Source organism: Neovison vison, chromosome 3 (genome assembly GCF_020171115.1).
Source record: "Neovison vison isolate M4711 chromosome 3, ASM_NN_V1, whole genome shotgun sequence".
Classification (NCBI taxonomy): Eukaryota; Metazoa; Chordata; class Mammalia; order Carnivora; family Mustelidae; genus Neogale; species Neogale vison.
This window is the reverse complement of record NC_058093.1, coordinates 227,727,676-227,746,336: the sequence shown is the minus strand read 5'-3', so window position 1 is coordinate 227,746,336 and position 18,661 is coordinate 227,727,676. Positions and strand designations below refer to the sequence as shown.

The window sequence follows — 18,661 nt, the reverse complement described above, 5'->3', positions numbered from 1 at the left end:
TAACACTGATCTTAACCAGAGACCAGTAGTATCATGATCTAACAAAACAAAATCATAATGAGAATGTTGAAAGGCTGTGGAGGAAAAAATACATTTGGGGAAACACAACAGATGTGAATTCCATCAATCAAAAGTACTTATCTGCTGAGGCTCTTTTTCTGCTGAGCCTTGTATTAAAAACTGGAGTGAAAATGAAACTGACAAAAAAAAAATCCCTATCATTAAAGAGAAAAAAAATGCAGAAAAGAGTATGAACAGCTATTTAAAAAGAATTAAAAGTAAACAAAATGAAATCTGTCAAAAATGAGTTTAAAACCTGTATAGCCAACCACCTAGAGTAATACTGGGGCCCAGGCAAGACATTAAGTAAAAAAGGTGTTTTCAGCTTTATTACAAAGAAAGAAAGGCTATCTCTTAGAACTTCACCTAAGACTTGAAAGATTACTGTTAATAGTAATCCCATTATAAGGTTGTATCAGATATTTCAATAGTAAACTTACACACAACAGCAATATCTAAACTCCCCAGTAATCTGATGCTAAAAATTTAGATAAATGAAAACCAAACCTTCTAGCTTAAAGGAAACCCAGGACAACTTCTTATGTAGAACTCAAACTGGAATAAGTAATTGCAGCTCTACCTTTTTGGTGGCTTAGCTAAAGAAGCTATTTACTGTCATTGCCCTTGAAGTTGTCTCTCTGCCCTTTTGCAAAGAATTTGATAAGACTTTCTCCTTTCCAAGCCTTTATGTTTCCTAAAACAGTCAAATGAATGATATTGCTAGCAGAAAAAACAAAGCCTAACATGGAGGTCGAAGCCCTTCCAAGCACACAAAATACAATTCTTTTAGCCGTGACATTTTAATTTCTATCCCAGTACACATCATCCATACACCTTCTAGAGTAATAATTGTATATTTGCCTAGGATTTCTTGAGGTTAACATTATTAAGAAGTCTCTAAGTTGTAAATGGTTGGGTTCCAAATGTTCACTTCCAAGTTAGTTATCTATCTGTAACTATGTTTTTATCTGTAAATCAATGTTTCATATAGAATTTAGGTTTTTAAGGTTAGTTCACAGAGTATATTAACTGTAATGCATATGTAATACCTCAGCTTGCACTTAAAAATATCTTTAAAAAGTACTGCTGAAATACAACTAATAATGCAAATCAGAAAACTAACTGACTAGTAATTTTAAAACTATATCTTGAATTTAAGAACCAGTATATAAAAATGACAAAGATTTGAGGATATTCTGAATTGAACTTTTGGATTACTTAAAGATTACTGATTACTGATATTAGTTTTTTATTGGATCTAATTTAATTTAAAAATGTATGGCTTGGGTGCCTGGGTGGCTCAGCTGGTTGAACAACTGCCTTCAGTTCACAGGTTATGATCCTGGAGTCCCGAGATCGAGCCCTGCATCAGGCTCCCTACTCAGCAGGGGGTCTGCTTCTCCCTCGGACCTTCCCCTTCTCATGCTTGGTCTCTCTCATTCTCTCTCTCTCCCTCAAATGAATAAATAAATAACTAAATAATATCTTTTAAAAAAATATGTGGCTCTTCTGTCTCTCAACATAAAATATATCATCAGCACAAAACCACAGATCAAGTTGAAAAGACTTGAGAGATTATATTCAATTTGACCTTAATTGGAGATGGAAAAACTGAGACTCAGATAGATAGAAAACAACCAATCAGTTCTGGAGCTGAAAACCCTTCCTATCTTTCATCCAGTTTTTTTCCCATTATAACAGTGCTTACTGGTCATGATCAAGACCATATTTTTGCTCACAAAATAAAAAAGACACATAACTATCACCATTTTATCAATGAAATTTAGCAATATCTAGTAAATTTACTAGACCAATATCTAGTAAATTAGTAAATTTGTCCATACTACATAACCCCCACACTGGCACATAAATATTCATTAAGGCCTTGTAATGGCAAAAAATGACATACATCTACCAATAGGGAAAAGGATAATCGTGGTATAATCACCTGATATAAATACCATACCATAATTTAAACCAATGAACTTAACCTAAATTGATTAATATAGATAAGTGTCAAGAACATAATGGAGGAAAAACCAAACTGCAGAATCGTATGTAGGATATAGGATATATTGAAATTTACTTCAAATTTCAACACAAAAACATGCATATTGTTTGTAGAAGCACATATATGAGTACAAATGGGAAAGGCAGGAATACATACTAACTTCAGAGGAGTAGGTAGATCTAGGATGGATGGTAGGAATGGGACTAGGAAGGGGTACAAAAGAGACTTCAGGGGCGCCTGGGTGGCTCAGTGGGTTAAAGCCTCTGCCTTCGGCTCGGGTCGTGATCCCAGGATCTTGGGATCGAGCCCCGCATCGGGCTCTCTGCTCAGCAGGGAGCCTGCTTCCTCCTCTCTCTCTCTGCCTGCCTCTCTGCCTACTTGTGATCTCCATCTGTCAAATAAATAAATAAAAAATCTTTAAAAAAAAAAAAAAAAGAGAGACTTCAATTTTATAATGCTGTATTTCTTTAAAAAATTAATTCTGTGAGATAGGTTCATAGGTGTTAATTATATTTTGCATGTTTGAAAAAAAATTTTTTTTTTTAAGATTTTATTTGTCAGAGAGAGAGAGCACAAGCAGGGGGAGCGGCAGGCCGAGGGAGAGGGAGAAGCAAGCTCCCTGCTGAGCTAGGAGCCTAATGTGGGACTCGATCTCAGGACCCTGAGATCCTGACCTGAGCTGAAGGCAGACACTTAGCTGACTGAGCCACCCAGGCATCCCTGAAATATTTTAACTTTTTAAAAAAGAAAATAACCCTCCTCCCACTCCCCCTACATCCCAAGATCTAAACATGGAAAAAACTAGACTGAATGGTTTATTTGATAGTCTAGAGTGACTATGTAACATGTTTATGCGCATGAGAGAAGAAACTTGTTTGGGCTAAAATTAACGAAATTTTAAGTATAAATCACAAAGAAAACTGATAGAAGAAAAAGCAAATAAAGGAGATTGTGAATTTTGGATGAGGTAATTCTTCAAGTTCACCATGAGCTGGTGGTATTGATACATAATATTTAGGTTGCTGTTGGGATATTTTTAGGATGGAGCACTGAAAGTTAAGTTGTTAGGAGGTTTTGATATTTTTTTTTTTTTTTGGAAACCAGGAAGCCTTTTATTGACCTGGTAGAGCGGAGATACTCCCCCGACCCTCCCATGTCCTTTCACACAGGTGTGTGAAGGGGATCATCTTATGGCAAAGAGTTTTTTCAGAGTCCCTCCAGGGACAGAACCAGGGGCTTCCCTGGGTGTGGCCTGGGGCCTCAGTCCTGGGTGCTGGCCTTCAGCATTGCTTTGTACTTCCCTGTCAGCTCCTTGGGTAATGGTACCAGGCCTGGGCAGGGGACTTGCCCTTCCACCTCGCAGATACACTCCCGCAGGCAGTACTTCCGGGGCCCAAGTCGGCTGGGTGAGAAAGCTGCTTTTTCTCCTGCTCCTCCTCCTCCAGGGTTTCCTTGTTCTTCCCCAAGATTTTCTTGATGTGCTCCACGATCTCCTTATTGCTCTTAGTCTCCACATCCACAAGTACCTGCTCCCCAGAATCCAGATAGAACCTCAGGAAGGGGGACGGCGTCATGTTCTTAAACATCATGATCTGGACCCAAGGATTTTTGTACTGGATCTGAGGTATGTTGAAAAACACAAACTTCCTGGCACCCTCGCCCAGCTCCCCGTGCGTGTTGTAGTTCACCGTCATGACCTTCACTGAGTCCTTGAACACCACGTCCCCCTGGCTCAGGTACTGGAGGGTGCGGCGAATCGGGAAGCGGCCCTTCATGGGCATGGCGGCGAACGGGTCGGGCCGCGGGGTTAGCGGCGAAGAGAGACCCAAAGCAGCCGACGCTGACCGCCTGACAAATCCCACACCGCTTCACCTCCTCGGTGGTTTCCAGGAGGTTTTGATATTAACAAGGGCACTTGCAAAGACTGTACAGGGGATGGGATAACATGTATATGTGACTTAGAGAACTGATTTTTATTTCACTTTGTAGATATCTCCTCAAATTATTCTTTTTTTTTTTTTTAAAGATTTTATTTATTTATCAGAGAGAGGGGGGGAGAGAGCGAGCACAGGCAGACAGAATAGCAGGTAGAGGCAGAGGGAGAAGCAGGCTCCCTGCCGAGCAAGGAGCCCGATGTGGGACTCGATCCCAGGACGCTGGGATCATGACCTGAGGCGAAGGCAGCCGCTTAACCAACTGAGCCACCCAGGCGTCCCTCCTCAAATTATTCTTAATGCTAACGGGTGACTCTGCCATCCTTTTTTCCTCCTTGAAATATAATTGACATAACATTATGTAAGTTAAAGGTGTACAACATAATGATTTCAAACACAAATATGTTGTGAAATAATTACTACAATAAGGTTAATTATAGATCAATCACCTCACCTAATTTGCGTGTGTTGAGAACATCTAAGATTTACTCCTACAACTTTCATGTATATAATACAGGATTGTTGATTACAGCTACCATGTTGAATATTAGATCCCCAGAATTTATTCATCTTCTAACTAGAAGTTTGTACCTTTTGACCAGCATCTCCCTATCTCCCTTATCTCTCAGCCCCTGCTCAGCACCATTTTACTGTTTCTATAAATGTGGCTTTTTTTTTTTTTTTTAAGATTCCACTGTAAGTGAGATCATACGGTATTTGTCTTTCCCTTTTCACTAAGCATAATGCCCTCAAGGTCCATCCATGTTGTTGCAAAGGCAGGATCTCCTTCTTTTTTTACAGCTAGTATTTGTGTGTGTGTGTGTGTCTGTCTGTCTGTCTATCTCACGTTTTCTTTATCCATTCATCTAACAATGGACATTTGGGTTGTTTCCATGTCTTCCCTATTGTAGAATAGGCATTCTACATGGGGGGTACAGATGACTCTGCCTTCCTAATACACTTGGGCAGGATACAGTTTTAAATTAAAATGTTCAATTAAAGGGTGAACAAAGGGTGATCAAGGATTTTCCCATACAAATCTTACTGTTTTAGCCTCTTTTACTTTATTTTTAAGATTTTATTTATTTATTTATTTGACAGAGAGAGAGAGAGAGAGAGATCACAAGTAGGCAGAGAGGCAGGCAGAGAGAGAGAGGGAAGCAGGCTCCCTGCTGAGCAGACAGCCCGATGTGGGACTTGATCCCAGGACTCCAAGACCATGACCTGGGCCGAAGGCAAAGGCTTAACCCACTGAGTCACCTGGGCACCCCTATTTTAACCTCTTTTAATCTTCTCTTTAACTATGACATACCTGCTACTCAAAAGAATCTGATTAAATGCACTAGTTTGGGACACCTGGGTGGCTCAGTGGGTTAAAGGCTCTGCCTACAGCTCAGGTCATGATCTCAGGTCCTGGGATTAAGCCCCCATCAGGCTCTCTGCTCCGTGGGGAACCTGCTCCCACCTCTCTCTCTCTGCCTACTCCTGATCTGTCAAATAAATTTAAAAAAATCTTAAAAAAAAAAGAAATCTTATAAATGCACTAGTTTACTTGTTGTTCTTCAGAAATTTTATGTTTATACAAGGGTTTCTTTTTAGAAAATAGAAATGGTTCCCCAATTAAAAAAACAAAAACAAACAAAACATAAAACTAAGAGCGTCTATTCATTTGACATTAATTATGTTTTTTTTTTTATCTTATTCAGAAAAGACATGATGTTAACAAATATCTACCTTAGGGTGCCTAGGTGGCTCGGTTTGTTACGTGTCTGACTCTTCGTTTCAGATCAGGTAATGGTCTCACCAGTTGTGCAATCTAGACCCACACTGGGTTTCTCACTCAGCAGGGAGTCTGCTTGAAAGATTCTCTCCCTCTGCCCCTCCACAAACTCTCTTTCTCTCAAAATAAGTAAATAAATCTTGAAAAAAAAAATTCTGCCTCGATGACATGAGCTTACCTCTAGAATACCCCAAAGAACATAAAAAACCTATTATTGTTAATAAACAGATGCAGCAAATCTGCAGGATACAAATCAACACACAAAATGAGTTGTGTTCCTATGCACTATCAGTTAATAATATGAAAAGGAAATTAAGAAAACAACTACATTTACAGTGTCATCAAAAAGAAAATTAGGAATAAATTTGATTAAGGAAGACTTGTACACTGAAAACTAAAAAAGAGTGCTGAAAGAAATTTAAAAAGACATAAATAAATGGAAAAGCACCCTGTGTTCAAAAGCTGGAAGGCTGTCAAGATGACAATGCTACCCACAGCAATACACAAATTCAATTCAATTCCTATCAGAATCCCAATCGTGTTTTGTGCAGAAATGAGAAAACCTATCCTAAAACTTGTACAGAATTTTAAGGGACCCAGAACAGACAAGATAACCTTGCAGAAAAAGAAAATACTTGGAAAACTTATATTTCTTGATTTCAAATCTTACTATAAAGCTACAGTCATCAAACCAGTGTGGTACTGGCCTAACAATAGACATATACAAGTCAATAGAATATATTTGAGAGCACAGAAATAACCATTACCCTACCCCCCATATATATACACCTGATTTTCAACAAGAGTGTCAAAACAGTACAATGGAGGAAAGACAGTTTTTTCAAAAAAGTAGTGCTGAGACAACTATACATCCACATGCAGAACAATGAAGCTGGACCCTTACCTTATGCCATATATGAAGATTAACCCAAAAAAGACCCAAGCTCTAAATTTAGCAGCTAAATCTATAATATTCTTAAAGAAAATATAGGGGTAATCTGCATTACCTTGGGTTTGGTAAAGGTTTTTTAAACACCCAAAGCACAAGCAATGAAAAATAAAAAATAGATTAAATGGACTTCATTAAAAATAAAAATGTATGTGCAAAGGATACAATTAATATTGAAAAGATGACCCACAGAATGGAAGAAAATATCTGCAAGTTATATATCTGATAAAAGCTTAGTGTCTAGAATATATAAAGAATTCCCACAACTCAACAACAGAAAAAAAGCAATCTATTTTAAGAATGGGCAAAGGACTTGAATAGACAATCGTCCAAAGAAGACATACAAATGGCCAATAAAAACTTGAAAAAATGTCTCACACTCTTAATTATTAGGGAAATGTAAATGAAAGCCACAGTGAGATACCACTTCATACCCATTAGGGTAGCCCTAATTTTAAAAATGGGAAATAACAAGTGTTGGTGAGGCTGTGAAGACTTTGGAACTCCCTTACACTGCTGGTAGGAATGTAAAATGGTACAGCCACATGGAAAACAATTAGGTGGTTCCTCAAAAGTTAAACACAGATCACCATTTGTTCTAGCCACTCTATTTGTAGGGAGAGGTGAGTGAACCAAAAAAACTAAAAACAGGAATCAAACTGATACTTGTATACTAATGTTCATAACAGTATTTTTCACAATAGCCAAAAGGTAGAACCAACCTAAGTGTCCATTAACAGATGAATGGATAAACAAAATATGGTAGTATACATACAATAGAACATTATTCAGCCATAAAAATGAATGAAGTTCCAGTACACGCTATAGCATGGATAAACCTTGAAAAAATTATGCTAATTGAAATAAGCCAGATACAAGTGGACAAATATTACATGGTCCACTTGTATGAAATATCTAGAAAAGGCAAATTCATAGAGACAAAGTAGATGAGAGGTTACTAGAGACTGGGAAAAGATGGGGAAATGGAGATCAGTGCTCAATCGGTACAGAGTTTCTGTGTGGGATGACAAGAAAGTTCTGGAAATACATGTGGTAATGTAACCATAATTATTTCCTTAGGATGAATTTCTACAAGTGCAACTGAGTTGTCAAAAGGTATGTAATAATTAAGACAACATTAAGTAACATTTTTTTCAAAGATACTATTTATTTATTCAAGAGAGAACACTCAAGCGAGCACAAGCAGTGGGGAGGGACAGAGAGGAAGGGAGAAGTAGACTCCCTGCCAAGCAGGGAGCCCAATGTGGGGCTCAAATCCAGGACCCCAAGATCATGACCTGAGGAAAAGGCAGACGCTTCACTGAGCCACCTAAGGCACCCCTCTAATTTATACTTCTATATTATTAATAAAGTTTAATAATTTTTCACCTAATACGAACCATTTGTTCTTTCAATCACATGTCCTAGTAAATGTAGGATCAGAGGTCTAGTGAAATCTTGAGATTTAATAAGGGTTTATGACTTAAATTTTTAAAAATAGGTTTACGTGTATTTGAACCATTAATTCTTGAAGCTGATGCTGCTGGCACATGAATAATGACATAAAATAGCATATCCTGGAATTCCAAGATACCCAAAGGGACTTACATCCTTTTTTTCTGTTCCCCTCGTTAAAATATGTACTTTAGCCTAGTAGATGAGAGATCTGTTTTGGCACAAACCTACCAATAAACAGCATTTTGCTACCATTTCAAATACATTTTGTTTCATATACTGGATTAATCAACCCATTCCCCTACAATCTGTTGGAAGCCCAAGGCAAGTTAAGTTTATCGGCTCAGAGTCATGACTGACATTTTATAAACAACATAATTAGTCATAATTATGACCAACTGGGTACTCACTGGCCAGCCATAATGGACTGCAAGCTCACTGCTACAAGGGCTGTTTTATTATTAAAGAAACAAGAACAAAAAGCAGAAAGGACTTCTGGTTAGCACACTGCTTTAAAGTAAAAGGGCCCTTACTCTGATGGAAATTCACGAAAAAAAGGGTCCTTAGGCTGGAATATTTTAGAGTCAGAGTAGATGAACTGAAAATGAATCACACTGCTATTTATAATGATAATTACAGTATGGTTTGTAATAGAAAACATTTGGAAAAACCCAAATGTCCATCAAAGAGGAATTGGTACAATTACACATTACTATGTAGCTAATACAACCAAAAGCAGATTTATATACTAAAATATCAAGTAAATAGTAATATCCATAATATGATTACATTTAAAAATAATATTAATAATATGAACAATGTTAAGAAGGATAAAGGAGAAATTTAGAAGAATATGCCTCAAACTGTTTATAGTGATTTTATCTGTTGGAGGAAAGGCTGGGGACTTTTACTTCACTGGGGACATCTATTTTCTATATTGTGATTATAGTATTTAAAACAGAAGTATATATATATATTTTTTACATTTTTTTTCCAATTTATTTATTTTCAGAAAAACAGTATTCATTATTTTTTCACCACACCCAGTGCTCCATGCAAGCTGTGCCCTCTAATACCCACCACCTGGTACCCCAACCTCCCACCCCCCCGCCACTTCAAACCCCTCAGATTGTTTTTCAGAGTCCATAGTCTCTCATGGTTCACCTCCCCTTCCAATTTACCCAAAAGCACATACCCTGCCCAATGTCCATAACCCTACCCCCCTTCTCCCAACCCCCCTCCTCCCAGCAACCCACAGTTTGTTTCGTGAGATTAAGAGTCACTTATGGGGGCGCCGGGTGGCTCAGTGGGTTAAGCCGCTGCCTTCGGCTCAGGTCATGATCTCAGGGTCCTGGGATCGAGTCCCGCATCGGGCTCTCTGCTCAGCAGGGAGCCTGCTTCCTCCTCTCTCTCTCTGCCTGCCTCTCTGCCTACTTGTAATCTCTCTCTGTCAAATAAATAAATAAAATCTTAAAAAAAAAAAAAAAAAGAGTCACTTATGGTTTGTCTCCCTCCCTATCCCATCTTGAACCAGAAGTATATTTTTAATTAAGATAATTTTAAACTAGATTTTAAACTAAAATTAGTTTAAAATTATTATTTAAAATTATAAACTATAATATTTTTAAAGTATTTTTGTCTTTGACTCAATTAAAACATGTAGTATGTCAGGGAGCACATGGGTGGCTTAGGTAGTTAAGCATCTGACTCTTAATTTCAGCTCAGGTCATGATCTCAAGGTCCTGAGATCAACCCTGAGTGGGACTCCATGCTCATTACAGAGTATGCTTGTGGATTTCTCTCTCCTTCTTCTGTTCCTCCCTCTCTTTCTCTCTAAAATAAATAAATCTTAAAAAAAAAAAAAAAGAAACTAAGTTAGATCACAAGATATTTCAAAAAAAAATGATAATGTAAAATTCTAGGAATAGTTTTGTTTTACCGTTCAGTATCATTTACAATTTAAATGCTACTAAGAGACATAATAAAAAACCCAAATAAATGAAAGACATATCTCTTTCTTTGATGGTAAGATTTAGTTTGAAAATATTCTTTCTTCTTAAATTAATCTATATGTTAAGTGAAATTCCAATAGATTTCCCTTTTAAATGGTTTAAACTTTGATCTAGAACAGGGGTCAGCCAACTTTTTTTGTAAAGTATCTATAATATTTTAGGCTATGTGGGCCATACAGTCTCTGATGTAATTACTCAGTTCTGTCTTATAGTGTGAAAGCAGTCATGGATAATAAATAATAAATGAGCACATGTTTCAATAAAACTTTGCAGGACACTAAGTTTTGAATTTCATGTCAAGAAATTTTATTTTGGGGGTGCCTGAGTGGCTCAGTGGGTTAAAGCCTCTGCCTGGGATCGAGCCCCGCATCAGCCTCTCTGCTTGGCAGGGAGCCTGCTTCCTCCTCTCTCTCTGCCTGCCTCTCTGCCTACTTGTGATCTCTGTCAAGTAAATAAATAAAATCTTAAAAAAAAAAAAAAAGAAATTTTATTTTCATTTTTTCCCCAACCATTAAAAATTTAAAAACCATTCTTGAGTCTCGGTTTATACAAAAACAAGCATCAGGACAGATTCATTCTGTGGGCTATCATTTGCAAATTCCTCATCTAGAAAAATAAACATCTAATAAATAGCCAGGGAAATTCAGGAAGAAAAAAGAGTAATGAAGAAGGGCTTGTTCTATCAGCTATTAAAACAAATGACAAAACTACAACAAATCAAATATTGAGATCTAGCACTGGACTAGGACAGCAAGGTCAATAAAACTGAACAACAGAACCAAAATCACATGGGTATTTAATACATATGATACTGGTGACATTTCAAATCAGTGTGGGAAAATGGTTAGGTTATTCAGTAAAATGATATAAGGACAAGTGACTTGTCATTCAAAGTTTAAAAAAAAAGTGAACCTCTTCCTTATTCATTACACCAAGATAATTTAGAGATACATGGAAAAAATAAAATCATTAAACTGCTAAGATTATGGATGAATATTTGTATGATCTCAGATTTTAAGTGTGACACAAATTATAGAAACTCAGAGAAACACTTATTAATTTTGCTAAATAAAAATGTAAATCTCTAGGATGCTATTGAAGGGAAATCTCAGGATAACTGTATACTAGGGAACAACTAGTCCAGACTGGAATAGAAGGATACCGGGATCCTGCATGGAAGTCTTCAATAAAAAGATTACCCAATATATAAAAATATATTCAATGGATCTATTGATGTATTATTTACAATTTTAGCATAAAATATGGGAGTTAGGGACATCTGGGTGGCTCAGTTCGTTAAGCGGCTGCCTTTGGCTCAGGTCGTGATCCCAAGGTCCTGGGATCGAGTCCCACATCTGGCTTCTGGCTCAGCAGAGAGCTTGCTTCTCCCTGCCACTCTGCCTGCTGCTCTCCCTGCTTATACTCTCCCTCTGTTAAATGAAAAAACCTTTAAAAAAATTTCTTAAAAAAAAGGGGGGGAGTTAATTAATGTACATTAACAAAAGAAAAATAAAAATTATTTACTCTAGGGAAAACAAAATGTTACACAGAGGAAGTAAATTTACTCAGAGTACATGAAAAGTCACAGCTGCAGGGGTACCTGGCTCATTCAATCACTACAGTATGCAACTTCTGGTCTCAGGGTCTTGAGTTTGAGCCCCACTTTGAGTGGAAAGATTACTTAAAAAAAATTGTAGCAGTGAATATACCCAGTAATGGAGCTATATACTGAGCTAATCAAAAATTATGATGTAACTGTATCTAGAAGATGAGGGTAAAATGTGTGTATGCATTAGATAGTTAAATTCTAATTTTTCACTTAAAACTATAAGTCTGAGGGGCAGCTGGATGGCTCAGCTGTTGAGCATCTGCCTTCAACTCAGGTCATGATCCCCTCAGGGTCCTGGGTTTGAGCCCCACATCGGGCTCCCAGCTCAGCAGGAAGCCTGCTTCTGCCACTCCCCCACTTGTTGTGTCTCTCTCTGTCAAAAGAAATAAAACCTTTAAAAACAAAAAACAAACAAACAAAAAAACCTAGAAGTCTGAGACGTCAGTATAAATATATTCTTTAGGGGCACCTGAGTGGCTCAGTCAGTTAAACATCTGCCTTCATCTCAAGGTCATGATCTTGGGGTCCTGGGATCCAGCCTCAGAAGCCCCACCTCCCTGCTCAGTGGGGATCCAGCTTTTCCCTTTCCCTCTCCCCGCCACACTTTCTCCCTCTTTCTCTCAAATAAATAAATAAATCTTAAGTATATATATTCTTCAGAAATACGGAGAAGAAAAACCAGAGAAAACTCCTATGAAACTTTAAAGTGGTTGCTTCTGGGAAGCAGGATTTAGAAGTGGGAGTGGAGACGTAAGGCAGGAGACAACTTTTTATTACAAGGTTTGAAGAAAATTTTAGTTTTAAACTATATAAATGTATAATTCTTGATAAAATTACATAAAATTATTGTTGTTTCTTTGGCATAAAATACTAGTAAACAGAAATACAATAAAAGGGAAAATACTTTTTTATATACTACAATGATAACCTTTTCTAAAATGTATAAAGAGCTACAAATGAGAAAAAGTGAGAGTGGGCAAAAGGAAGTGACTAGCCAATTTACAGAATTATAGATTCAACCACACTGATAATCAAAAAATGTAAATTAAATTATAGCATATTAATTTATTCATACCAGGCCAGGATGTTAGAAGGGGTAGTGTACATTAGTGTGTTAGAAGGTGTAAACAGGCAACATATCAGACCCTGTGGGTGGGTGGTTGGGCAAGTTAGTGTAGTAAGAGAAACTTCATTGGTGGCTGGTGAGGTCTATCAAATTTTAGACTCAGGATATCTTGTCATCCCGGCAATTCTGCTTCTAGTCATTTGCTCTATTGAAATACACAAGTGGAACAGGAATGTTCAATATGGTAAGGTAGTGCAACTTTTAGTTTCATCTGTAACATCAGATAAATTAAGGCACAACAGAAGTAACTATGTACTGATCTTAAATAAATATATTAAGCAAGAAAAGCATGTTACATAACAGTGCATATTATAAAATCCCACTTTTATTTAAGAAATACATGCATAAAATTATGGGTAGGCTTATGGACACCCATAGGAAAATTTGCAGAAAAATATTTACACCAGACCACTATCAATAAATAAAGGTCAGTGGTAGTGTCACTAGGGAGGGATTTCACTTTTAACTTTTGTTGTGCTCATTTTTAACTGAAAAGAAAATACTCTGAATTAGAACTTTCAAACATACATCTTTAAGGAATCCAGCACTATGTCAGTTAGTTTGAATTAATTAACCATAATTTTAACAGAAACCTCTCCATATCACTTCATTTTTAAAATCACGGACATAACTCTACTGAAATTATTAGTTATGATAAAAAATTACTTAGATTTCATATTGGGCAGTTTATTAATTCTACTTCCCAATCTTCACTCCACCAACTGCTGCCAAAACATTCAACAGTCTTTATTATAAGAGTACTATAGCTCCAACATTTCCAGCAGTACAAAGGGGTGATGAGGTGACATCTCTCTCTTCTCACTGCTCAAAGGTAATTACTCCTAAGAAACCATTGTGTATTTTTTTAAAAAGATTTATTTATTTTAGAGAAAGAGAGTGCAAGCAGGAGGGGCACAGGGAGAAGAGAGAATCTCAAGCAGAGTCCACACTGAGCCCAGAACTCCCCTCAGAGCTGGATATCAGGACCTTGACATATGACCTGAGCAGAAACCAAGAGTCATATACTTCACCGACTGGGACACCCAGGCACCCCCTATTGTGTATTCTTTAAAAATTTATCTGTGAAGTATGCATAGTGATCATACCGTTTTTATTACACAAATGAAGCCATACTACAATACCAATCTGCAACTTACTGATATGACATATGTCTTCAAATTAGCCTAAATTAACTACATGATGACTGTAAAATATTCCTTACGGGTACTTCGTATTTCAAAGACACAGTGATCAAAAACAAGAAAGCAAAACAGCTAACTCCGTCCCTGCATTGGCTTTACCAACGCAACCTACTGATTTCACCCTATCACCATCTATCTACAACATGCATAGTTAGTGTGAGAGGTTTTATGTATACTGCGTTAATTAATTCCCAGAAGAATGCTAAGAGGTAGGCACTATTATCCCAATTTCACAGATGAGGAAGCTGAGGTTCTGGAAAGGTTATGAACCAGGACTAGAGAAAGTTCATTTGACAATTTTCTAATCATAGAAGGAAAGCTCAAGTCTAAACAAGTTTGAGCCATTTGCTCATACACCGTAAGCATATACCACTTTGGAAAGAAAAGCACTCATGTATGTTGAGAAACGATAGCAAAAGAAAACGTTCAAAACATTCATATAAATGCTGTGCTAAGCTATTTTGACTTTGTGCCAAAAAAAATAAAATCAATCTGTGTCAGTCAAAGAGTTAAGTTCATTCAATATTATCAAGTCCTTGGAGACTTGGTTCTCAAACTCAAGTTTCCTTTCTGGCAGAAGATGAACTTTTATAAAAATCCTAAAACATAATGTTCACAAATAAACCTCAGGATTATTGGCATTTAGAGTTTCCATTTTATGTCTTTCTGAATAAAGATCTACTTAGGGGCCACAAATATCATCGTTCTCAACTTCTATTGTTAGATTAAAATTTGCAAAGTCCATTTGCTCTTTATGGATTAATTTTAGACCTACTTTTTCCGAAAGAGTGACATTATATAAAACTGACTTGAAAGTTGTGATTTTCCTAATCTGAATGGATTTTGCTTATTTCCAGAAAGCACATTATATTTAGACAGTAAGTTCTACTTTGTAAACCAGCTATTTACATTCTACAACAGAGCTCACACAAAGAACTAAGATCTCTACTGTAATGTTCCTTCATTCATGAAATTATTCAATAAATTGTGAGTTCCTAAAATGACCAGTTTGTGCTATATACCAGACATAAATATGATTGACAAAAATCCTACTTTCAGGGAGGTTGCAGCCTATAGAAGAAAATATTTAATGCTCTACCCACTTGTATGGGAATAGGGAATCCAACTCCACTCCCACTCAAGCTCAAAGTTCTGTACTAGAGTACAGCAAACCCTGCAGCTTACTATTAAAAAAACAAAACAAAACAAAAACCTAGCTATTTCAGAAAAATAACATTAAGAGGTAACATGTGATACTAATTAATTCCTCCGGAGAGATGATTACAATTTTTTCTCCAAGGGAAATTGGGGATCTCTTACTAAGGAATCCATCTTGTGAGTCCCTAATTTAAAATGTAACCAAACGGGGCACATGGGTGGCTTGGTCAGTTAAGCGACCAACTCTGGATTTTGGCTGGTCATGATCTCAGGGTGATGAGATAGAGCCCTGCATTGGGCTTGATGCTCAGCGTGGAGTCTGCATGTCCATCTCCCCCTGCACCTCTCCCCATCTGTCTCTCAATAGAAAAAATAAAATATTTTAAAAAATAAATGAAATGTAACCAAGTAATTGAAACTTTCCACTTTTATAAGTTAGTGTAGTACCAATCAAGATAACAAACGTCTTGGTATAACAGATTCATAATGGTTGTTAAATATGAAAGAAAAATGAAATTAAGTAATTTCTTCCTGTAATTTTACTAATTTTTTGTAATTAAAATTACTAATTTTACTAGTAATTTTACTAATTTTACTTTATTTAGTATCTATTATGTGCCAGGCTTCATGCTAGGTAGTAAAAATATAATCGTGAACATGTTGAAAATCTCTGCCCTCAAGGAGATGATAACTGGTGAGAAAGCAAGCCTGAAGAACAAGCAGTAACACAACAGTGTAGTACATATGAAGGATAACTAACCTAGTCCCTTGCGAAAAGGGATAAGGGAGTCCCAGAGAAACCAGAAAGTACCTGAGGTGGGAGCAGTTAACACAAAGGCCTGGGGGCAAGAGAGCACAGCAGAGTTAACGACTAATAAACAGGATCAATAGACTGGATAACAGAATATAGACTCTTGAACCTTGAAACCTCCTGAAAGAAGTGATGTCCTAGGGGCGCCTGGGTGGCTCAGTTGTTAAGCAACTGCCTTTGGCTCAAGTCATGATCCCAGGGTCCTGGGATTGAGTCCCACATCGGGCTCTGTGCTCAGGGGGATGCCTGTTTCTCCCTCTCCCACTCCCCCTGCTTGTATTTCCTGTCTTGCTGTCTCTGCCAAATAAATAAATAAAATCTTAAAAAAAAAAAAAAAGTGATGTGGTAGCCCCTTCTACGAATAAAGGTGGTTTGGATTTTGGGATTTGGATTATCTTCTCCAGCATGAACACAGGAACACACCAGGACTCTGTATCCTCAAAGACTTGAATTCCAAAGCAATTCAAACAGACTTTCAACCTTTTAAAACCTAGCAAAACACCAAAAATACAAAAGTAAAATGGAGAAAAAGAAGATAATGTATTAAGAATAAACATTGGTCAGAACCATGAATAACAAAAAGACTGTATTCTGTAACGAATCATTTTTCTGTATGTTCCATACCTATAGTGGTTGGAGGAACAAGATTTTTATTTATTTATTTATTTTTAAAGATTTTATTTATTTATTTGACAGACAGAGATCACAAGTAGGCAGAGAGGCAGGCAGAGAGAGAGGAAGGGAAGCAGGCTCCCCGCTGAGCAGAGACCCTGATGTGGGACTCGATCCCAGGATTCTGAGATCATGACCTGAGCTGAAGACAGCGGCTTAAGCCACAGAGCCACCCAGGCGCCCCGGAACAAGATTTTTATATCAAGATAAAAAGTTAGCTATATCCTGTGACTTAGGTTTACACTAGGAAGAAGGTCATTCTCTGCCCGTTTTATTTTATTACTATTTTTAAAAAGATTTTATTTATTCATTTATTTATTAGAGAAAGAGAGAGAGAGAGCGCGCGCGAGTGGCACGAGTGTGCTTGCTTGCACACACGAGGTGGGGGGATGGGGAGGGGCAGAGGGAGAGGGAGAAGCAGACTCCCCACTGAGCAGGGAATCCAATGCAGGGCTTGATCCCAGGACCCCAAGATGGTGACCTGAGCCAAATGCAGAGCTTTAACCAACTGAACCACCCAGGTTTCTGCCCATTTTAAAAGGGAGTAGTGTTAATTTAACCCCTACACAACTAAGTAAAAACCAAAGGACATGTAAACACAAGTATCTCCTCAATTTTGACATTTTCCATATGGATCTAAGATGACTTCTCTGTCATGATATTGGTAAAGACAATCAGGATTTGCATAAAGTGGCTATATAAAGATACTTCTGGCATGATTTTAAAATGGAATTCTGGTATGTGGCTGACCAGGAAGGCAGAACAACCAGTTATTTGCTTTTTAATTCTCATAAGCAATGACAGAAGAATAGCAATGCACTATCAATGTTCATCATTAAGTTAGAACTGTCTGTCAATAACAACACAAAAAAATATTTGGAGATCTTCAATACTTAGGGGGAAAACTCTTAGTGGGTACAATGGTGTGTGCTTTCCACAAAATGACAAAAGTTCTAAAATAAAACCTGAGCGCTCATTTCCTGTCTTTTTTTCCTTTTAAGAGAAATTATATCTTGGTTGGTATGGGAAACAGAAAACAAAGTTGAGAAAATAAATGTAAAGATTACATTCAAGTCAATGAATGAAATTGTTTCAAAGTGGTTGCTTAAGTTATATTAGAATAGTGAGGTCTGATAAGCTTTTATCCACTTCTTTTGTCTACAAAGAATAGCTATATGTATTTCTACAATGCCAATATAAACGTATCTACTGGTGGCAGAAAAAAAGGTCCCATTGCTGAATGAATTTTAAATTGTGCCGAAGTAGCTCTGTGTAATTTAGGTAGTTGTTCACATTCTTGACTCAATACCATTATCATAACTTAGGCCCTAGGCTCCCTCCAGATAGTTGAGATACCAGGTCTGTGTATATCTGGTCCTGGCTGATAGTAGGGCAAAGAGGAAGTTATCACAAAGAGGAAGTATACTGCACTGCAGCTCCTTTGGATTACAAAAGAAGGCAGTTGCTAATTAAACTTTAAATGTGCTCGTTGATAACAAGCAAAAAAAAGAAAAAGAAAAAGAAACCAAGAGAGCAGGAGGGAAGAAAGGAGGCCGAAACAAGCAAAGGGGGAACAAGGAAAGGAAAGAAGGTAGAAAAAGAAAAGAAAGAAAAACAAGGGGAAAAAGGAAGGAAGAAACACACAGAAGTGGGTAGAAAGGTGCAGAAGTTAATCATGATGAACAATGATCCTTTGGTTTGACAGTACTCCTTTGTCTTTAGGAGGTTCTTAAGTCTGAAACTGCCATAAACCCCATGAAAATGTGAGACATCTGTTTCCTTCGGTGTGAAGAACAAGAATATGGAACTTATCTGTGCCTAACTGCTACCTACCCAAAACAATCAAAAGACAAATAAGGAATATAAAACTCTACTATGGTAC

General features: G+C 37.2%; 2 protein-coding genes across 2 annotated transcripts in view; both read right to left on the bottom strand.

Annotated features, from left to right (window-relative positions):
• TAOK3 (TAO kinase 3) overlaps positions 1-18,661 on the bottom strand; it is a 191,462-nt gene that overhangs the window by 135,375 nt on the left and 37,426 nt on the right. The window lies entirely within an intron of this gene.
• Positions 3,119-3,908, bottom strand: LOC122903376 (28S ribosomal protein S25, mitochondrial-like). Its single transcript, XM_044244179.1, is given in 2 exon segments — positions 3,119-3,468; positions 3,471-3,908. Coding segments are annotated over 2 exon segments (519 nt in total). The 5' UTR covers positions 3,853-3,908; the 3' UTR covers positions 3,119-3,331.